This window comes from Sceloporus undulatus, chromosome 6 (assembly GCF_019175285.1).
Source record: "Sceloporus undulatus isolate JIND9_A2432 ecotype Alabama chromosome 6, SceUnd_v1.1, whole genome shotgun sequence".
Taxonomy (NCBI): domain Eukaryota; kingdom Metazoa; phylum Chordata; class Lepidosauria; order Squamata; family Phrynosomatidae; genus Sceloporus; species Sceloporus undulatus.
The window spans coordinates 99,124,048-99,140,310 of record NC_056527.1 but is presented as its reverse complement, the minus strand read 5'-3'; the positions used below and the strand labels follow the sequence as shown (position 1 = coordinate 99,140,310).

Here is a 16,263-nt window from a genome sequence, read left to right as displayed (position 1 = left end):
ATTAATCACAAGGACAGATTTTCAGGGGGATCTCTGTGTCCCAGACTTGGAAAAAAGGAAACATAACCTCGGAGAAAGGATAGTTGAAGGTGAAGAGACGCTCCATGGATTTAGCATCATAAAAGGTAAGGATGCCAAAATCATACTCCAGGTGTATCTTGATACTTTGTGGAGATTTCCACAGTGGAAGAATGGTGGAAGGGGTGGTAGAAGCCTCATATTCTCCCCCATTCAGTTTCAGGAGCCAACAACCTTCAGTAGCAGTGAGGTACGGGTACCCCTTTCTGTCTATTGATTTCCGGACAGCACCTATGGCCCACGATTTGGCCTTGCCCACTTCCACCACCCATTCCACGGTCCCAGAATCAATTCCTTCTGCTCCCAGGACACATGGAATAAAACGGAAGCGCTCAGGGTTGTCGGGAAGAGGTTGGGCATGGCTGCCCAGATATACACTTTTTCGATCCTCAGAAAGGACAAGGGTAGGGAAGGCGGTCTTGGGATCCAATATCACCTCCACTGAAAAGCAAAAACAGAGAGGTTAGTGTGATGTTTCCTAGTCCACTAGCATATTGGGCTGAATCCAAATGTAGCCATACTTATGAGTCAACCTGTTGAAAACAAGTTATAACTTTGTTAAATTTCATTTATTTTGATTGTTATACTCTAAGTATGACTAACTCTGAGTTCACAGATTTAGTAAAAACAGAGAACAGGGTCATGCCAAAGCAAAGACTATGATACTCTATGATTTTAAGAGCAGTGGAGATTTAATGGTACATCTGTTATTTTTTTAAAAATGTACCATTTCCATTCATAGGGTAAGCTCTTAAAGAATAAATAGAGGGGTTTGGACAAAATTCCAGGTTAAGTACCTTAAAAGCCATTCCCTTCTCTTACAGTTAATTACTTGCAATCAAAATCTTTACTTATTTTATTCTTTGTACACGAGAAGGAAATATTTCAAACATTTTCTCCCCACTAGACAAGATTATAAGAAGGTTTGTCCGTTTTTACTGGGTGTATACATATACACATTTTGGGACACTAAAAAAAAGATCCCTTTGTGCAAAAATTTGCACAAAATACTATTTTTGCACAATTTTTTTTTTGCCAAAACAAATTCCTGAAATACAACAATGATGATGACAAATACAAAGCAGTAGTAGTAGTAGCAGCACTAGTAATGTTCATGATTGGATCCTGTTGGGAAATTGACAATAGGTAACCTACAGCCCAACATTCATAACTGCTACATATTCATGATCTCTACACAACTCATAGGCTGCTTACCGGTACACTGGGCTGGGTAAGGGTCATACTATGTACAACATCATTATGGTGCTACATAGTACACTATGGTCATGTAGAATTCCAGTATAAAGCTATTATTATAATAATTATTTACTGTATATACTCATGTACAAGTCTAGAAATTTTAGTCAATTTTAGTGTTGGTGTGTTGGTACTATATTTTAACTTTTATCAAAAAAAGGAACTATCCCATGATAAAAGGTAAGAACTTAATCCCTCCTTGGAGCACCTAGAAAAAGCTCCAGTGTCCTCCAGTTTCTCATTCATCCAGCTTTTAGGGTGAGCACAAAAAGTTATGTCTGCTGGAATTTTGTAAGTTCTTTGGCAACATTTTTCTTTACTTCATCCTTCACATTCTTTGTGACATACCCCTAAGTTTCACCCTTGACTTATCCACAGGTCATATCAAAATCCAAAAGTTTGGTCCCCAAACCTGCCCTATAAAATCAACTTATAGTTGAGTATATATGGGACATACATTTCCCATTAAGAAACAGTATGCCTCTACAGTATAAGCATACTCTATAAGAAAAATTACTTTATTTCTGGACTACAGCTGCCAAAATTGGCCAACCAGAATGGAAGCTGGTCATTCAAGTTGAGTAATTCTGGGTGCCATAATTCAAAAAGGTTAACTCTACTTTTCTAAGCGACAGGTTTACTTTCTTTATGCTTATTTCTGCTAAAGCCATGTTGTCTAGTGGTCTTCCATTCCTTCAGCATCTTACATACATCTGCAGGCAACTCACCTTTTTTCTCAGTCCCAAAAAACTTGTCGTAGAGATTTGAACATATTTTTTCATTCTTTCTTCTTTCTTCCTCCTTGGTCAAAGGCTTTGTACTCTGCCGGAAATCTATTAAGAAACAAATGTTCATTCTTGTTTTTAAAAAGAAAAGGCAATTTTGCTTCCCTTCTTATTTCTATAACCAACGCAAGAAGAACAATTAAGATTAGACACTTTTGTTATTCGAGTCAGTTGGGTGCAATAAAATGAGAATCTGGGGAGAAATGGGACTGTGAATGGGTGTTAATATGGGTATTAATGAAAAATAATATGGATTTTGTTAATCAAAGGAAGTATGCTTTCTAGAAATTTGCTTCTAGGAGATTGTTCAAGCTGTTTGATTCTGTTTGATGATATACTGTATTTTAAATGCCTGGGGATAGCTGTGTTGGCCATATAGCAAATCCAACAACATAAAAAATCCACAAAACAGTGATACCTTCATTTGGTTAGCCCAATAAAGATATCATCACTTTATTTGATGTTATTGGATATTTTAAACATGGCTAGGATGTTATAAGTAGAACATTTTATATGTTTTTATGGTGATTTAGATGTAAAATTATTTTTCTTGTGTGTTTGTTAGTTTGTTTATTCTGAATAAAGATATTATAAACTAAAGTAGGGTGCAATCAATATGGATGGCTGAATTAAATGGCGTGCATCTAGAGCTGTAAATAAATCCTGTATCACAGAAATCCTGTATGTCTCCAGTTACACTTCCTTAGGAATCTGAATCCTAGGAGAACACTAGAATCTCTAAAATCTCTTGCCTCTTTGAAATATATATTTGTATTTAACAATATAAATGATTGAGTTTGTCGCATAATTTGAATTTGGGGTAGACTTTGGGGAAGGTGGGAGGACCTACATACCAATAGAAAGCATGTGTGCCTTTCTCAAGCATGTTTCATGTATATCTATTGATTAGAAAACTGACAAAATTGTAATTGATTAGTAAAGAGGAAGAAAGCCCTGAAATACCTGCACTGTGGCTGTGTGCCGAGATTACTGTTTTTGTCTGTTTGACTTACATGATGGCATCTCTCTTCTGACTCTTTCCGACAGATCCTTCCTATTTATTCTCTCAAAGATGCTGACTGCCATCTGCAATGCCTTGGCCTCCTCATATGCCCAGACCATGAGTCGCGCAATCTCAGTGGCGTCTGCCTTCTCGGTCTTACTGCGCCGAATGGGCTTGTAGCCCTCCTCAATTGGATATTCTTCAAGGTGCATCTTAAATTTCTTATACTCGTCATGTCGTAGGTCATCGATATAGTCAACCAGTTTACAGCGGACGCTGTTGGACATCTTGGCACCAGGGAAGTTTCTGGAAAAGGGAAAAAAGATGTTATGAGAGGTCCCATAGAAGGAAAGTTACAAGAAGAGAGAAGAAGGTTGAAAAACGGACGAGACAATTGCCTATGTGCGCTGCAAAAGAGCTTTTGAAGGATTAATGCTGTATTTTTATTTATTAATTTAATAATTCAATAAATTTAAAAATTCAAACTTCTTTAAATGTGTTTTTCCCCCCTTATACTTCTTGACTTTTTAAAAAATCTCTTCTCTTTTGGATCTTATTGTGAGCCTTCTTGAACTTCAGTTCTGAGAGAAAAGTGGAATACAAACCAAATAGCTAAAAGCTAGCATGGCGTATACAGTTGGCCCTCCACATTTGTGGTTTTGACTTTTGTGGATCTGATTATTTGCGGTTTTGATTATTATGTTCTGTCTAGGAATCTCTAGCTCCTCCAGCGCAAATCTGCCAGATGTTGACCATTGACTTGTGCTGGGGAACCTAGAGGTTCCTACAGAAAACACATCTCTAGGCGTTTGTTGGTCCTCCACCATGATTCCATGATCAACCTCTGACCATAGAGTTGCACTGGAGGACCTGGAGGTTCCTAGAGAGGTGTTATTTTAGGTAAAAAGAATAGTGGTTTTTTTATTTGTGGTTTTTCCACATTCATGGGGGTCCTTCACCCCTAACCCCAGCAAATGCGGAGGGACTAGTGCAGTTGTATGAGTGTTGGATTAGGATTCTGGGAGATCAGGACTGAAATCCCTGCTCGGCCATGGAAACCCACAATTCTTTTAGTGCATTTTGCTTTGACTATGGACTTTATCACATGGAGGCAAATTGGTTAAATCCCATGCAGAAACGGGATTTTAAAACATGCTTTAGTGGGTAGTTTTTTGGATGACGTTTGCGTCAATGAGAAATAAGGCGACATTACTCTGAATGCAAAGTCAACAAAGCACATTCTTTTTTACTTTTGGGACGTTCCTGAAAGTAAAAAGTAATGGGTTTTGTTGACTTTGCGTTCGTATTAATGTCACGTTATTTCTCATTGGCGCAAACATCATTTGAAAAACTACCCACTTTTGCAGGTTATTTCTTATTTCTGTTCGGGTTAACCCCGAACATAGTGTGAAAAACCCACTTTTGAGGGTCCCCCCCACTTTAAATCAAGTTTCTCCATGAGATCTGTCATGTGTGATAAACGCCTGTTTCAGAGTCAGTGAGATGTAGATTTGACACCGATTTAACTGCCATGGCTCAATCCTATGGTATCCTGAGATTCGTAGTTTGTTGGGAACTCTCTGACAGAGGAAGCGAAGTCTTTCACAAAACCCCAAATCCCAGAACCTCAACACAGCATTGAGTTAAAGTGGTGCCAAACTGCGTTAATGCTGCCATGTAGACATAGCATCTCTCTTATCGCTCTTACACACACAGAGAGAAAGATTTTCAGAGTCCTGCCAGACTGCCTTGTGAGGCATTAAAACAGAGAATAACTTAAATAATGTCTCCACTTGCAGCCCAGGAATGGAAGCCTCTCTTTCTTTCTCTCTCAAGTCCCCTTTCAGCCAGAGTGACCAGATGTCCCAACTGCAAAAAAGGAGGACAAGGCACTGCAAAATGCAGGACCTTTCCAGGAAAAGGGAAAAAAAGGAGGACATTCCAAAAGGTTGGCTAAAAACAGTCCTATAGAAATACTGTATCAACCCATGCTTCTTAGCCCTGCTCCAAATGGAGGATGCTGTGCCATCCCTCCTGGGCAGAAAAAGGCTGGAATGGAGGACGCGTCCGGGAAATGGAGGACGCCTGGTTTCCCTCAGTGAGGAATAATTTTGGGGAAAGGTAGTGAAAGTGGGGAGGGAACCTACCTCTTTCCCTGTCGCCTTTCTCCTCTTCGTTTTCTAACACAAACGAAAGTAAAAGTCAAAGAGAGGGGCTGGCTCTTTTTTCCATCCGCCTTCTCTCGCTCTCTCTTGCTGCATCCGCACTGGAGAAATAACCCGGTTTGGCACCGCTTTAACTCTTTGTGGCTCAAGGCAATGAAATTCTGGGAGTTGGAGTTTGAGCTCTGCTCTGGGCTCCACAACAATCTCCAGCTCCCAGGATTCCATATATATATATATAATGAATTTATTAGAGTTGTGGTTTATTTGTGTATTGGATGTTGTTACTGCCTTATTGTTTTGTATTTTGTTGTGATTGTAAGCCGCCTCGATCCTACGGGAAGAGACGGCATATAAATAAAAAATTGTTACCATTATTATTATTATTGTTTCTTCAGAGGGGGCTGTCATGGCCATCCTCTGAGGCTGAGAGAGTGTGACTTGCCCAAGGCCATCCAGTGGGGTTTGTATGGCCCAGCCAGGATTTGAACCCTGGCCTCCAGAGTTGTACTCCAACTCTCAAACCACTATGCCACGCTGTCCTCCATGATAAGCAGCCTTTCTTTCTCACCCAGCTCTCCATCCCCACTGCAGAAAGAGCTGAAAACCTTCATGAGGTCCCCATCCTCTGGGATTTGTAATTTTACATGACCTATAGCCTTCTCTATCAAAACATGCTGGTGCCTCACCAAGCTACATATCCCAGGACCCTGTAGGATGGAGCCATGGCAGTTACAGGGGTGTCAAACTGCGTTATTTCTAGTGTAGACGCACCCATAGACTCACTCTTGTCCAGTCCAATGTGTTTTTCGTTCCTTGTGCTAAGCTGCCCTCCTGTGGTCCTATTGCTTCTCATTGCTAAATGCTGTCACAGGAGTTTATCACGCGGGGGAAACCCCATGCCAAAAATGGGATTTAAAAGCTGAAAACAAAACAAAATACAAAAGCGGGTTGATTTTCACAAATGTTCTTGTTAAACTGGTGTTAATCCAAATGGAAAGTAAGCAAAAGCCACTCCTTTTTAATGTCGGGATTTTCCAAAAGTAAAAAGGAGCAGCTTTCATCTACTTTCCGTTTGCGTTAACACCACTTTGTGTGAAAATCAACCCACTTTTGTGGGGTGATTTAAACCCATTTCCACACAGGATTCTCCAGTGTGATAAACTTGCCAGGCTGACATTTTAAAGATTTCAGTGGAACAAGAGGAACAAATAGCTGGGGTAAAAGGCACACTCCTGGCATATTTGCGCGATCGTGTGAAGATTTTCACATGTATTTTCATGGGGAAGTCCTGGGAATGGTTTGTTGCTGGAGCATTCCTGGATCATCACTAGATAAGTCCTGGATGAATGTGATGCCGTCTTAAAATCATTTCCAGGCACAAGTCAAAGTGCTGGTCATGACTTGTATAGCCCAGGCTATATGGCCTAGGTCTACACTATCTCAAAAAACTATATCTCCCCATATGAATCTGCCAAGTTCTAAGAAGGGGAAGGTTTCCTCTAGATCCTGTCTTTGAGGACATGAGAGAGCTGCTCCTATGCCCTGGAAAGCCCTTCCTCAAGAGGCTTGGGTGGCCCCTTCCCTGCTTTCTTTGCACCAGCAGCTGAAGACCTTTTTGTTTAAGCATGCTTTTAATGTATAAGCTGGGAAACCTTTTTATTGGCATGTTGTCTTTTAAATAATTTTGTACTGTTTGATGTGATTATTTTAATTGCGTTTAAAATTTTATTCTCCTGTTTTTTTTTTTAAGCGACTCTTTCCGGGAGCTGCTCTGGGTCCCACTGTGGGAGAAAGGCAGCATACAGATGAAACAAAGACATAAATAATACTTTGGGGGTCACAAGAGAGGCAGCAAACTTACTTAAAAACAACATTACACCTGCTAACAAATGGCGTGACAAATTAAATTTATTGTTTCTTCAAATCTATTTGGGAAGGTCATTTCAATGTCATCTAAAAGTAATTTTAAATATGTGTTACTAGTTGATTATTTTTCCTTAATGAAGTTTCAGTTTTTGCAGTTTCTGCACTGGTCATGCCAGATGGATCTGATAGAAATCCAGCATTTAAAGGTCTCGGGTTTCTCCCCCGACATCCTGTGACCTAAAGATTTATTTACAGCAAACCTAACTCATCTTCAGACAGAAGGTGTGACAGTACCAATCCCACTTAAGCTTGCAGCTTAGTTTATTCACTAAAACCATCCAATTTTAATGAATCAGTTCTTGATAGACAATGTCATTTCTAGCATGTATTTTTCTTGGCTGACACAACACCCCATTCTTCTGTCTGATGCAGATTAATCAGGTGAAATATATTGTATGGATCAGTACAGTGGGCCCTTGGTATCCACTTTGGTTTGGTTCCAGGACCCCCAGTGGATACCAAAATCCGTGGATGCTCAAGTCCCATTAAATACAATGGGATAATAAAATGGTGTACCTTATATAAAATGGCAAAATCAAGGTTTGCTTTTTGGAATTTATATATTTAAAAAATATTGTGAGTCCGTAGATTCTTGAATCCATGGGTAAAAAAAAATGTGGATACAGAGGGCCAACTGTAATAACCAGATGTAGATGCTCTTTGGAGACAAAACACTGGCTTGTGAGATATTAAGACTTCTATGGCCTCATATTTCAGGTGAAAATAATAAGGCTCTTTTTTTGTCAGCCAACAACTATTTCAAGACTCTCATGAGGAAAGCTGAGCAGCCACATAATTAGAAATTGTATGATCCTGCCTGTTTATACTGAAGGCTGTGGGTTAATAGCTATCCTGATTTTGTGCATAAGCAACCACATTACTTTCAGTTGAGTTGGGACACTATCCCACTCATACAAAACAATCTTTATTTACAGATACAGAGTAAACATGAGTGGTCAAGGGAAGGAAGCAAGTGTCAAATGACCCATTAGTTCATACAGCTTCAAGCTCTGACACATAGCTTGGCCAATGGAGGTCTCCTATAGCCAAAGCCATAACTGAGCCAATCAGGGAAATGTCAGGTTTGGCCCATCCCAAAGTCACTCAAGGTCATTGAGTAGCTGTAGTTCGAAGACCTGCAGATGCTCCTTAAGTCGTCGATGCGCATCAGCACTGTGTGGCTGTCGTTCACGCTGTAGCTCACAGATCCGCAGGCGGAGTCGCTGTTCCCGGCGCCGACAGGCTTGCAATTGCCGCTGTGCTTTCCCCAAAGCACTGAGTGCAGCTTCTGCCCGTCGTTTCCACAGCAAGGCACTACCCACCTGGTAACTGTGCTCATTCTGGATGTAGGCACCAGCAGGAGGAGGGAGGCGCAGCATGTATAGGGAGAGAGACACAGGATGGGATGGATCACCCACAGTTTCAGGGAGAGCTGGAGACGGAGATGCTTCTTCTTGGGCTGTAGCAGCTGGAGACTGTTCTTGGTGAATGTCTGACAGAGTGGCCAAGGGTTCTGCTTCTGGCCCAGGAAGGATGGGCTGGCTTCGAGGCTCACCACTAGTGGGAGCAGCTCCAGGACTTGGTAGCTCTTGTGCTGGGAAGCATGAGATATCCATGCACAATGGAGGTGACTCCTCTGAACAAGGATTACAGCTGTAGGAAAGGAAGAGAATAAGGATCAGGCAGGAAAGTAGTGGGAAAGAACAGCCACCGTCCTCCCACACACAAGGAGGCAAAAAGAAAGAAAATTAAGCATGGAGATGCTGAGGACCCACTAAAGATATGTTTTTGCTCCACAACGCTCAAGCAGACCTGCATGGCGCAAAAGAGGAAGTGTCATACTTAGATATGGAAAGTAAAGAAGGGCCTGTTACAGACTGCCAAAATAAACCTGCTTCGGGTCTCTTTGGAGGTATGCTGTTTAAATGATGCATGCATCCTAAGAATCCGGAAGCTGCACCAAAGCTGCACTCCAGTGCTTAGGAATGGAGTGTGGCTTTGGCGCGACCTCCAGACTCTTAGGATCCATGCATCATTTAAATAGCATACCTCCAAAGAGACCTGAAGCAGCTTTATTTTGGCAGTCTGTAACAGGCCAAAGTCTCTAAGCAGTCCCAGGCAAATAATCCTTTCATTTAATGGACCTAGACTGTTGAAAGGATAGAAAAAAGATGGCGAGAAAGACAAATGGATACTGCTGGGAATAGCCAGATCCAAATTTAGGCCACATACTACATATAATCCAGGATCTCTTACTAAGGACTCGGTCCTACCGAACACAGTGACACTTACTGCAGAGTAAACCTCAGCAGGACTTAAGACAGGGTTGGATGGTCAGTACTCACCTTTGCTTCTGCTTTAGTTTTGCCAGTTTGGAGTTGCCTAGCTTTGATTTTTGGTGCGGCTTGCCATGGAATTCAAATATAGTTGGAACAGCACCCTCCTTGAGCCGATGGTAACCACTAGAAAGAAACCAGTAGCATTTATAAGCCACCTTGAATACCCTTTTGGGAGAAAGGTGGAGAAAGGTGGAGAAAGGTGGGGTATATATCAAATCAAATCAATAAATAGCTGGCTGGCTAGCCTGGCATTTCTCCCTGGCAGAAGATCCTCTGAATTGTGGACCTCTGGGCAAAAACATGAGATGTTCTGAATGCTCCAAGATTCTGGAAGGTGTTAGCTTCCTTTCTGCTCCACAGTATTATGTGCTCAACTCTCTGCATGTCCATAAATGCATGGGTCCACATTAAATAGCCCTGTGTGACTCACAATACTTTGATTTGTGCTCCTCCACTCGCCAATAAAGACAATGGGGAGAATCCATTTTGATGTCTATACTACAGCTTCCCTCTTCTTCATTCTCACATAAAGATTTGATATTGTCCTACACTGTTCAGACTATAGGTCTCTCTCATCCAGTACTGTCTACTCTGAACAACAGTCAATCTAGAGAAATGACACACACAGTCAGTCCCTGTGCATGATGAGCACCTAACCTCTTAACTAAAGCAGATGCATGTTATATTACTGATGACTGCTGCCCAAGGGCAGGCACTGTCCCATTTCTTTTTGGAGGGTTTTGTTTTATTTTCTGGTACCTCCTAACAGCATTATTTTGCCTAATTTGATTGATTGATTGATGAAAATGGTTTTTCAACTGAAAAACTCTGCAAAGTGCTGAGAACTTTGTGGATTGGTAGAGGTCTCAAGGCTTGAACTGGATCCCCCCTCCCCCCCCCCAATGCCCACATGACTCTTCCCCCAAAATAGGCTCCATACTCTCAAATATGTCAAATGCAAAACATGGATTTGTAAAAATACTCTGAAAACACCAGATCCTATCTGGTCTTGAAGGCAAGACCCTTTCTCTGCTTGAAGGCTTTAAAACATGGAAGCTGCAGCTGTAGTCCACCTGTCAGTAGCATCATAACCAGTGTCCAATGTGCCATCTAAGACACTGTTGAACCATTTAAACTTTGCCTGACCCTTCATACCCTATCATTCTTTGATGACCTACCTGGTGCCCACCAGTTCGAAGCAACTCTTCTCAAAGTGCTTGGAGCAAAAGTAAACATACTTAGAGGCAGGGTCCCAAAGACCTTGGCCACTCATGTCCTTTCTCCGACAGTTTTCCAACCATGTTGCTCGTCGGGGATTGTCCTTTGGCAGTCTGTGAGAACACATACAGGATGAAACTGAGTTAGGCTGGGATGAAACATGCAATGCTATGAATGAGTTCTCCCTAGGCACATCACAGGATAGGCTTGGCTGCTAAGTTCCCTCCCATAACTGAAGCGGATTAAACCCAGCCTGCCCTCTGTTCAACATGGTCATTGATCTGAAATAGGGCCAGATGGCATCAGTTCTTACCGATGAAAGGAAATGCCTCGGTTGCGTGTCTCAGGTGTGTCACGGGTGCAGCAGCCAGTCGCAGAGCAGTGACGGGGCATCTGTAAGTAGGAGAGGAAAAGGATATTTATAGTCTACACTATCCAATGGACTCTGGGCAGGTTCTACAAATAAAACATTAACTTATTTTAATTTTGCATTTAAAGGAAGAGATGTGTGGGTATACAAAAGCCCTAAGAACAGGGTTGTGCATACCTAGAAAGCCTCAAAACTCTACACTAAAAAACAGTGTCTGCACCAAGAGCAGCTGAATTCTGCAATCTGGATAAAATTTAATAACCTGCATAGTTTGCTGTAGTGGCAGATTTTGTTGGACCTAATAAGGAGTTGAGACATGGAGTTACGGAAATCAGTGATGTACCATCCCATAACATTACAGCTAGCGATCTTCCCCACTTCTTTAGCTTGTCAAATCCTACTAACATTTTATACCATCTTCATGTCTATCTTTGCTGGACTGCTAAGAAGATTCTGGGGAAAATAAATCCTTTACCCAATAATCTAGTGACATTATGTCACCTCTGTCTACCATTTTGGCCACTTTTTGGGGACTGTTTTTGGTTTTATGGGGTATTATGGAGATTATAGTTTGGGAGGGAGGGTTGGGTCAGGGTTTTGTGGGTTTTATTGTTTTTATATTGTGTATCACAATGTTGTTATCCGCCTTGATCCCCAAACGGATGAGGCGGGATATAAATAAATATATTATTATTATTATTATTATTGTTGTTGTTGTTGTTGTTGTTGCTGGTAGGATGAGAAGTAAACCCCCATATTTGTGCCAATTTATAACCGATTTGGCTGGTTTTCAAGTGAAGAATGACCAGGAAATCATCATTACCAGGTGCTTCAAAGACCACAAAACCAAGGCTCAGAGGTTATATGCAACCCACTATCGATGTTTTACCTCCCAGACAAGTTAAAGCGGTGCCAAACCGGGTTATTTCTCCAGTGTGGATGCAGCCGAAGGCACACAACAAACAAACAAACAAACAAACAAACAACAACAACCACTTTAACTGCCCTGGCTCAATGCTATGGAATCCTGGGATTTGCAGTTTTGAGCCTTCTCTGTCAGGGAGCTCTGTCAAGAAACTAGGATGGAGTCATGATAGTTAAAAGTGGTGTCAAGGGAGAGAGATTTGTAGTTTGGAGCTCTGGTGCCACCACAGCGAACTACAACTCCCAGAGTTCCATGGCGTGGAAGCCATGACAGTTAGAATCACTGCGGACCGTACCAAAAAGTGAAGGCAAGGGGAGTCACAGGAACGAACCAACCAATCAATGAAACCCCCCCCCCCAGGTTCGAATGGGCGAGTCCAGCGTTCTAAATGACGGAGATGTCCGAAGGTGAAAGGGGCGTGGCTACAGGAGGCTTCGGGTCTCCCCGCCGCCCTCCAAGGTGGCTCTTCTCTCCCCCTCCCCCCGGAATCATCTCTGCGGAGACAGAGCCTAACTAGGAAATGAAAACGGCCGCTTCCAAGGCTGGCTGGAGCGGAGGGGGGAATGTCGCCTGGACGGATGCGCGCGCGAGTGCCTTGTTTATTCTCACCTCCCCACTCCCATTGCTCGGAGCACCGCCGGCGCGGCTTCGAGTCTGACAGGGGGGAAAGGCAAATCCCGCTCCCTCTCGCGAGAGCAAGCGGACGAATAGAGCTAGGAAAGTTTAGAGGAGGGAGTCCGTTATACAAACGTCTTTTCTCAAAAATTTTTTATTAAACATAAAAGGAGATGCATATACATAAGCATATACATCAATATGCACTCGTTTATATATTAAGACCCATTAGAAAACATGAGGGGAAAAAGAAAGTAAATTAACATAAACAGTCGTTAGTTCACATATATCTAAAACAGTGGTTCTCATCCTTTAGCCCTTCAGATATTTTTAACGTCAATTCCCAGTTATAAGTCGGAAACGACGTCGAAAGCACACAGCAATAGCAACAATATATAAAACACAGAGGTCCCATGGTTCTACAGCAGTGGTTTCCCAAACTGTGCCCTTTAAGAGATTTTGGACTTCAGCTCCCAGAAGCCTCAGCCATGTTGGCCAATAGAATGGGATTCTGGGAGTTGAAGTCCAAAATCCCTTAAAAAGCACAGTTTGGGGACTACTGAGAAGGGCAACTTGAGGCCCTTCAAATGTCGTTGGGCAGCAACTCGCCTCAGTCTATGAAGGTTGGAGCTGATGGGTGTTGCAGTCCAACTACATCCGAAGGCGTCATGAGTCCCATCCCGGTCTGTAGGCAACATACAGATAGAAAGCTTTTGAAGAACTGTTTTAAAAACTAAAGCTAGGTAATGGCGGTTTCTACGGTTAATTTTCGTGTCACTCTACTTTTTCGTATATCTACGGTTCTGGTTCCTTAGCAACGCCGTCTTTGCCCCCCCCGCACTGGCTTGATGGTAGCGTCCTAAGCGCGGTTTCCGCCCCTCTTTTCTAGCCAGAATAGAACGGTCCAGCGGCCACTGTTCTGTTGAGAGGCGGGACCAAAAATTAAAAGTGTGGGAGTGCTTATGAATATGTATGAGGGGGCTGGACTCCCAAATCACAGTCTCTTTCTGAGGGTGGTCCCCAAACTCTGCTCTTGAAGGGATTTTTTTGGACTCCATTTCCCAGAATCCCAGGCCATTGACCAACATGGCTGAGACTTCTGGGAGCTGAAGTCCAAAATCTCTTAAAGGGCCCAGTTTGGGGACCACTGCTATGTAGACATTATTTTTACAGTTTATATGCCCTCAAAGTGAGGCAGTGTTGACTATTTACTATTGATCTAAATTACATTTCAGTCTACCTTTTAGTCAAAAAGGTTCTTTCTGAGGTAACAAACACACTACAGAAATAACCCAGTTTGAGACCGCTTTAACAGCCTCGACCCAGTGCTAGGGAATCCTGGGAATTGTAGTTTATTGTGGCCCCAGAGCTCTCCGACAGAAATGCTCAATCTCTCACAAAACTACCCTTCCCAGAATTCCCTAGCATTGAGCCAGGACACTTAAAGCGGACTCAAACTGGGTTATTTCTGCAGTGTGTTTTGGACCAGAGGGACTTGAATAACCAATAACTCTTCCATATTACGGATCTGGCTTCAAATGGACTGCTGACAAATCATGGGGAGTCTTGGAACAGTGCCTTTTAATATATAACTGTATTAAATACATACATAATATGTATAACATAATACACAAAATGCATAATTCGTAACTGAAAAAGGAGACCAAGGAGACCTTAATTGGGCCAAGCAAAATGAACACTATATACGTGCTGCACGCTTTCGAAGCTTCACTGGCTTCTTCATCAGGCAAAGGTGTTAAAAATCATACAGGAGGATGAAAAATGATGATGTTAGGCTGCATCTTGCACTGCAGAAATAATGTGGTTTCACACCACTTTAACTCATATGACTCAATGCTGTGGAATTCTGGGAACTGTACTTTCTTGTGGCACCAGAGCTCTCTGGCAAAGAAGGCTAAAGCTCTCACCAAACTACAAATCCAAGCATTCCATAGCATCGAGCCATGGTAGTTAAAGCAGGCTGAAACTGCATTAATTCCTCAGCGTCGATGGAGTGGTAGAAGTCTTAAATTGGTCAATACTGAGTCATTCTGACATCCAGCCACAAACTACCATTCCCAGAATGCCATAGCTGGAGCCATGGCAGTTAAAGCGGTGTCAAACCGGATCATTTATAATAATAATAATTAATAATTTGTTTTATTTATATACAGCTATTCCAAAGATCATAGCGGTGAACAGCAAGTAAGCTAATTAGCAAGTAAGCTAATTTATGCAGTGCGGATGCAGCCTCAGTCATAGGCTGGCATTTTGTCAGGATGTTGCTGTTGTTCGGTGCACTGCTACATGCCACCATAGTGGATCCTTTACAATGAAAGGAGTATTTTGCTACTGCTCCTCACATGCCCCAAGACTTAGTGGCACCTTTGGCAGCACAACAAGTGTATAAGTTATTATTTTTGGGTGATAAATGTCAGTTATCCTTATGATAGGTCTCCTATAGCATCAGGGAATATGGCTCACTGAGTTTAACTAGTCTTTGTATGTGTTTATTTTTTTTTATAATAGAACTCATACCTTCAAAATGGAAAGAAAGAATTTTTAGTGTATTCATTCACCGCCCAATGTATTGTAGATTACATGGATTGCTATTTGCTATGAAAGAAAACTTGAAAACACACCTTAGGACAGTTTCTACACAATCTCTTATTATATCATAATGCAGTTTGATACCACTTTAACTGCCATGGCTCAGTGCTTTGGAATTCTAGGAATTGTAGTTTCCTGTGGCACTAGGAGTATTCAACACCAGACCTCTGGCGTGCTACAACAAACTACAATTCCCAGAATTCCATAGTACTGAGTCATGTCAGTTAAAGTGGTATCAAATTGGATTATTTCTGCAGTGCAGATGCAGCCAAAGTCTTTCACAAATAGTGACATTGGCCTCCCTGTCCATTGAGGTGAAGACAGCAAAGTGGATAAAATGTTCAAGCATTACAGTGGTAGAAACTGTTTTTAGGCAACATTTAGGCACTTTTTGGTGCTCCTTTTGGCGTGCGCTAAAGGAGTACCGGAATGCTGCCTGCCGTGCAGTCAAGTGGGTGAGGTGATGCCAGCATTGGGGTGGCATTGGTGCGTGTGTCATCAAAACTCCATGCCCCCATGCTGCTTCGATGCCGATGCTTACTGCCAGTTTGTCCAGCCCTTATGCTGGGTACCGGTTTTGTAGGGTAGGAAATCTGTACTCTCTCTATGTACATTTGTGTACCCAAGATTGGAACAACTACATACTTCCATAAGATCCTGAGGTTTAGTTTGTTTAATTATTTTTTTCCCACGTAAGAATCATTATAAACTGTCTGTGACTTCTGTTTAACATGCAAGCCTGAGATTGACTGAATCAACTTGACATACCAAAATATATAAATTGTTTAAATATTCCAAAACATATTACTGAAAACCAAAGGATTCTTTCCCCTCCCTATTTGCTTTAAGTCCTATACAGTCTGACCATGGATCAGACACTGGTTTTGCCCTGTCAACTGGTTAAATGAGCAGACAACGTTAAAACTCACATGAGAAAAGTGTTACAAAAGAAACTGCAGGATTTATGGTCCT

At 42.0% G+C, this 16,263-nt stretch overlaps 2 protein-coding genes across 4 annotated transcripts; both read right to left on the bottom strand.

Moving 5' to 3' along the window:
• Nucleotide 1: 1 nt before the first annotated feature.
• Nucleotides 2-5,425, bottom strand: LOC121933660 (butyrophilin subfamily 3 member A1-like). Its single transcript, XM_042473644.1, has 4 exons — nucleotides 5,271-5,425; nucleotides 3,134-3,429; nucleotides 2,064-2,168; nucleotides 2-519 (listed from the first exon to the last, which is right to left on the bottom strand). Exons 2-4 carry the CDS (start codon nucleotides 3,408-3,410, stop codon nucleotides 2-4), a joined length of 900 nt encoding a protein of 299 aa, XP_042329578.1. The 5' UTR covers nucleotides 3,411-3,429; nucleotides 5,271-5,425.
• A 2,670-nt stretch (nucleotides 5,426-8,095) lies between these two features.
• On the bottom strand, nucleotides 8,096-12,785 carry THAP7 (THAP domain containing 7). 3 transcript variants are annotated; one of them, XM_042474712.1, is made up of 5 exons: nucleotides 12,676-12,785; nucleotides 11,085-11,164; nucleotides 10,732-10,884; nucleotides 9,560-9,676; nucleotides 8,096-8,867 (listed from the first exon to the last, which is right to left on the bottom strand). In XM_042474712.1, the coding sequence occupies exons 2-5, from the start codon at nucleotides 11,162-11,164 to the stop codon at nucleotides 8,315-8,317; spliced, it is 903 nt and encodes a 300-aa protein (XP_042330646.1). In that variant the 5' UTR covers nucleotides 12,676-12,785; the 3' UTR covers nucleotides 8,096-8,314. The 3 variants fall into 3 exon arrangements, with proteins under 3 accessions (XP_042330646.1, XP_042330648.1, XP_042330647.1); XM_042474714.1 differs by having other exon boundaries at nucleotides 10,792-10,884; XM_042474713.1 differs by lacking the exon at nucleotides 12,676-12,785 and adding an exon at nucleotides 12,362-12,557.
• Between the last annotated feature and the right edge of the window lie 3,478 nt (nucleotides 12,786-16,263).

Bases quoted from the DNA above. Each gene is read 5' to 3' on its own strand.
- LOC121933660 (XM_042473644.1), bottom strand. From the start codon at position 3,410: ATGTCCAACAGCGTCCGCTGTAAACTGGTTGACTATATCGATGACCTA. The intron at 2,169-3,133 runs GTAAGTCAAACA...GTTTCTTAATAG, and splicing joins CAGAAGAGAGATGCCATCAT to ATTTCCGGCAGAGTACAAAG. The intron at 520-2,063 runs GTGAGTTGCCTG...TTTGCTTTTCAG, and splicing joins TTTTGGGACTGAGAAAAAAG to TGGAGGTGATATTGGATCCC.
- THAP7 (XM_042474712.1), bottom strand. From the start codon at position 11,164: ATGCCCCGTCACTGCTCTGCGACTGGCTGCTGCACCCGTGACACACCT. The intron at 10,885-11,084 runs GTAAGAACTGAT...GTGTTCTCACAG, and splicing joins CGAGGCATTTCCTTTCATCG to ACTGCCAAAGGACAATCCCC. The intron at 9,677-10,731 runs GTAGGTCATCAA...GTTTCTTTCTAG, and splicing joins TTCGAACTGGTGGGCACCAG to TGGTTACCATCGGCTCAAGG.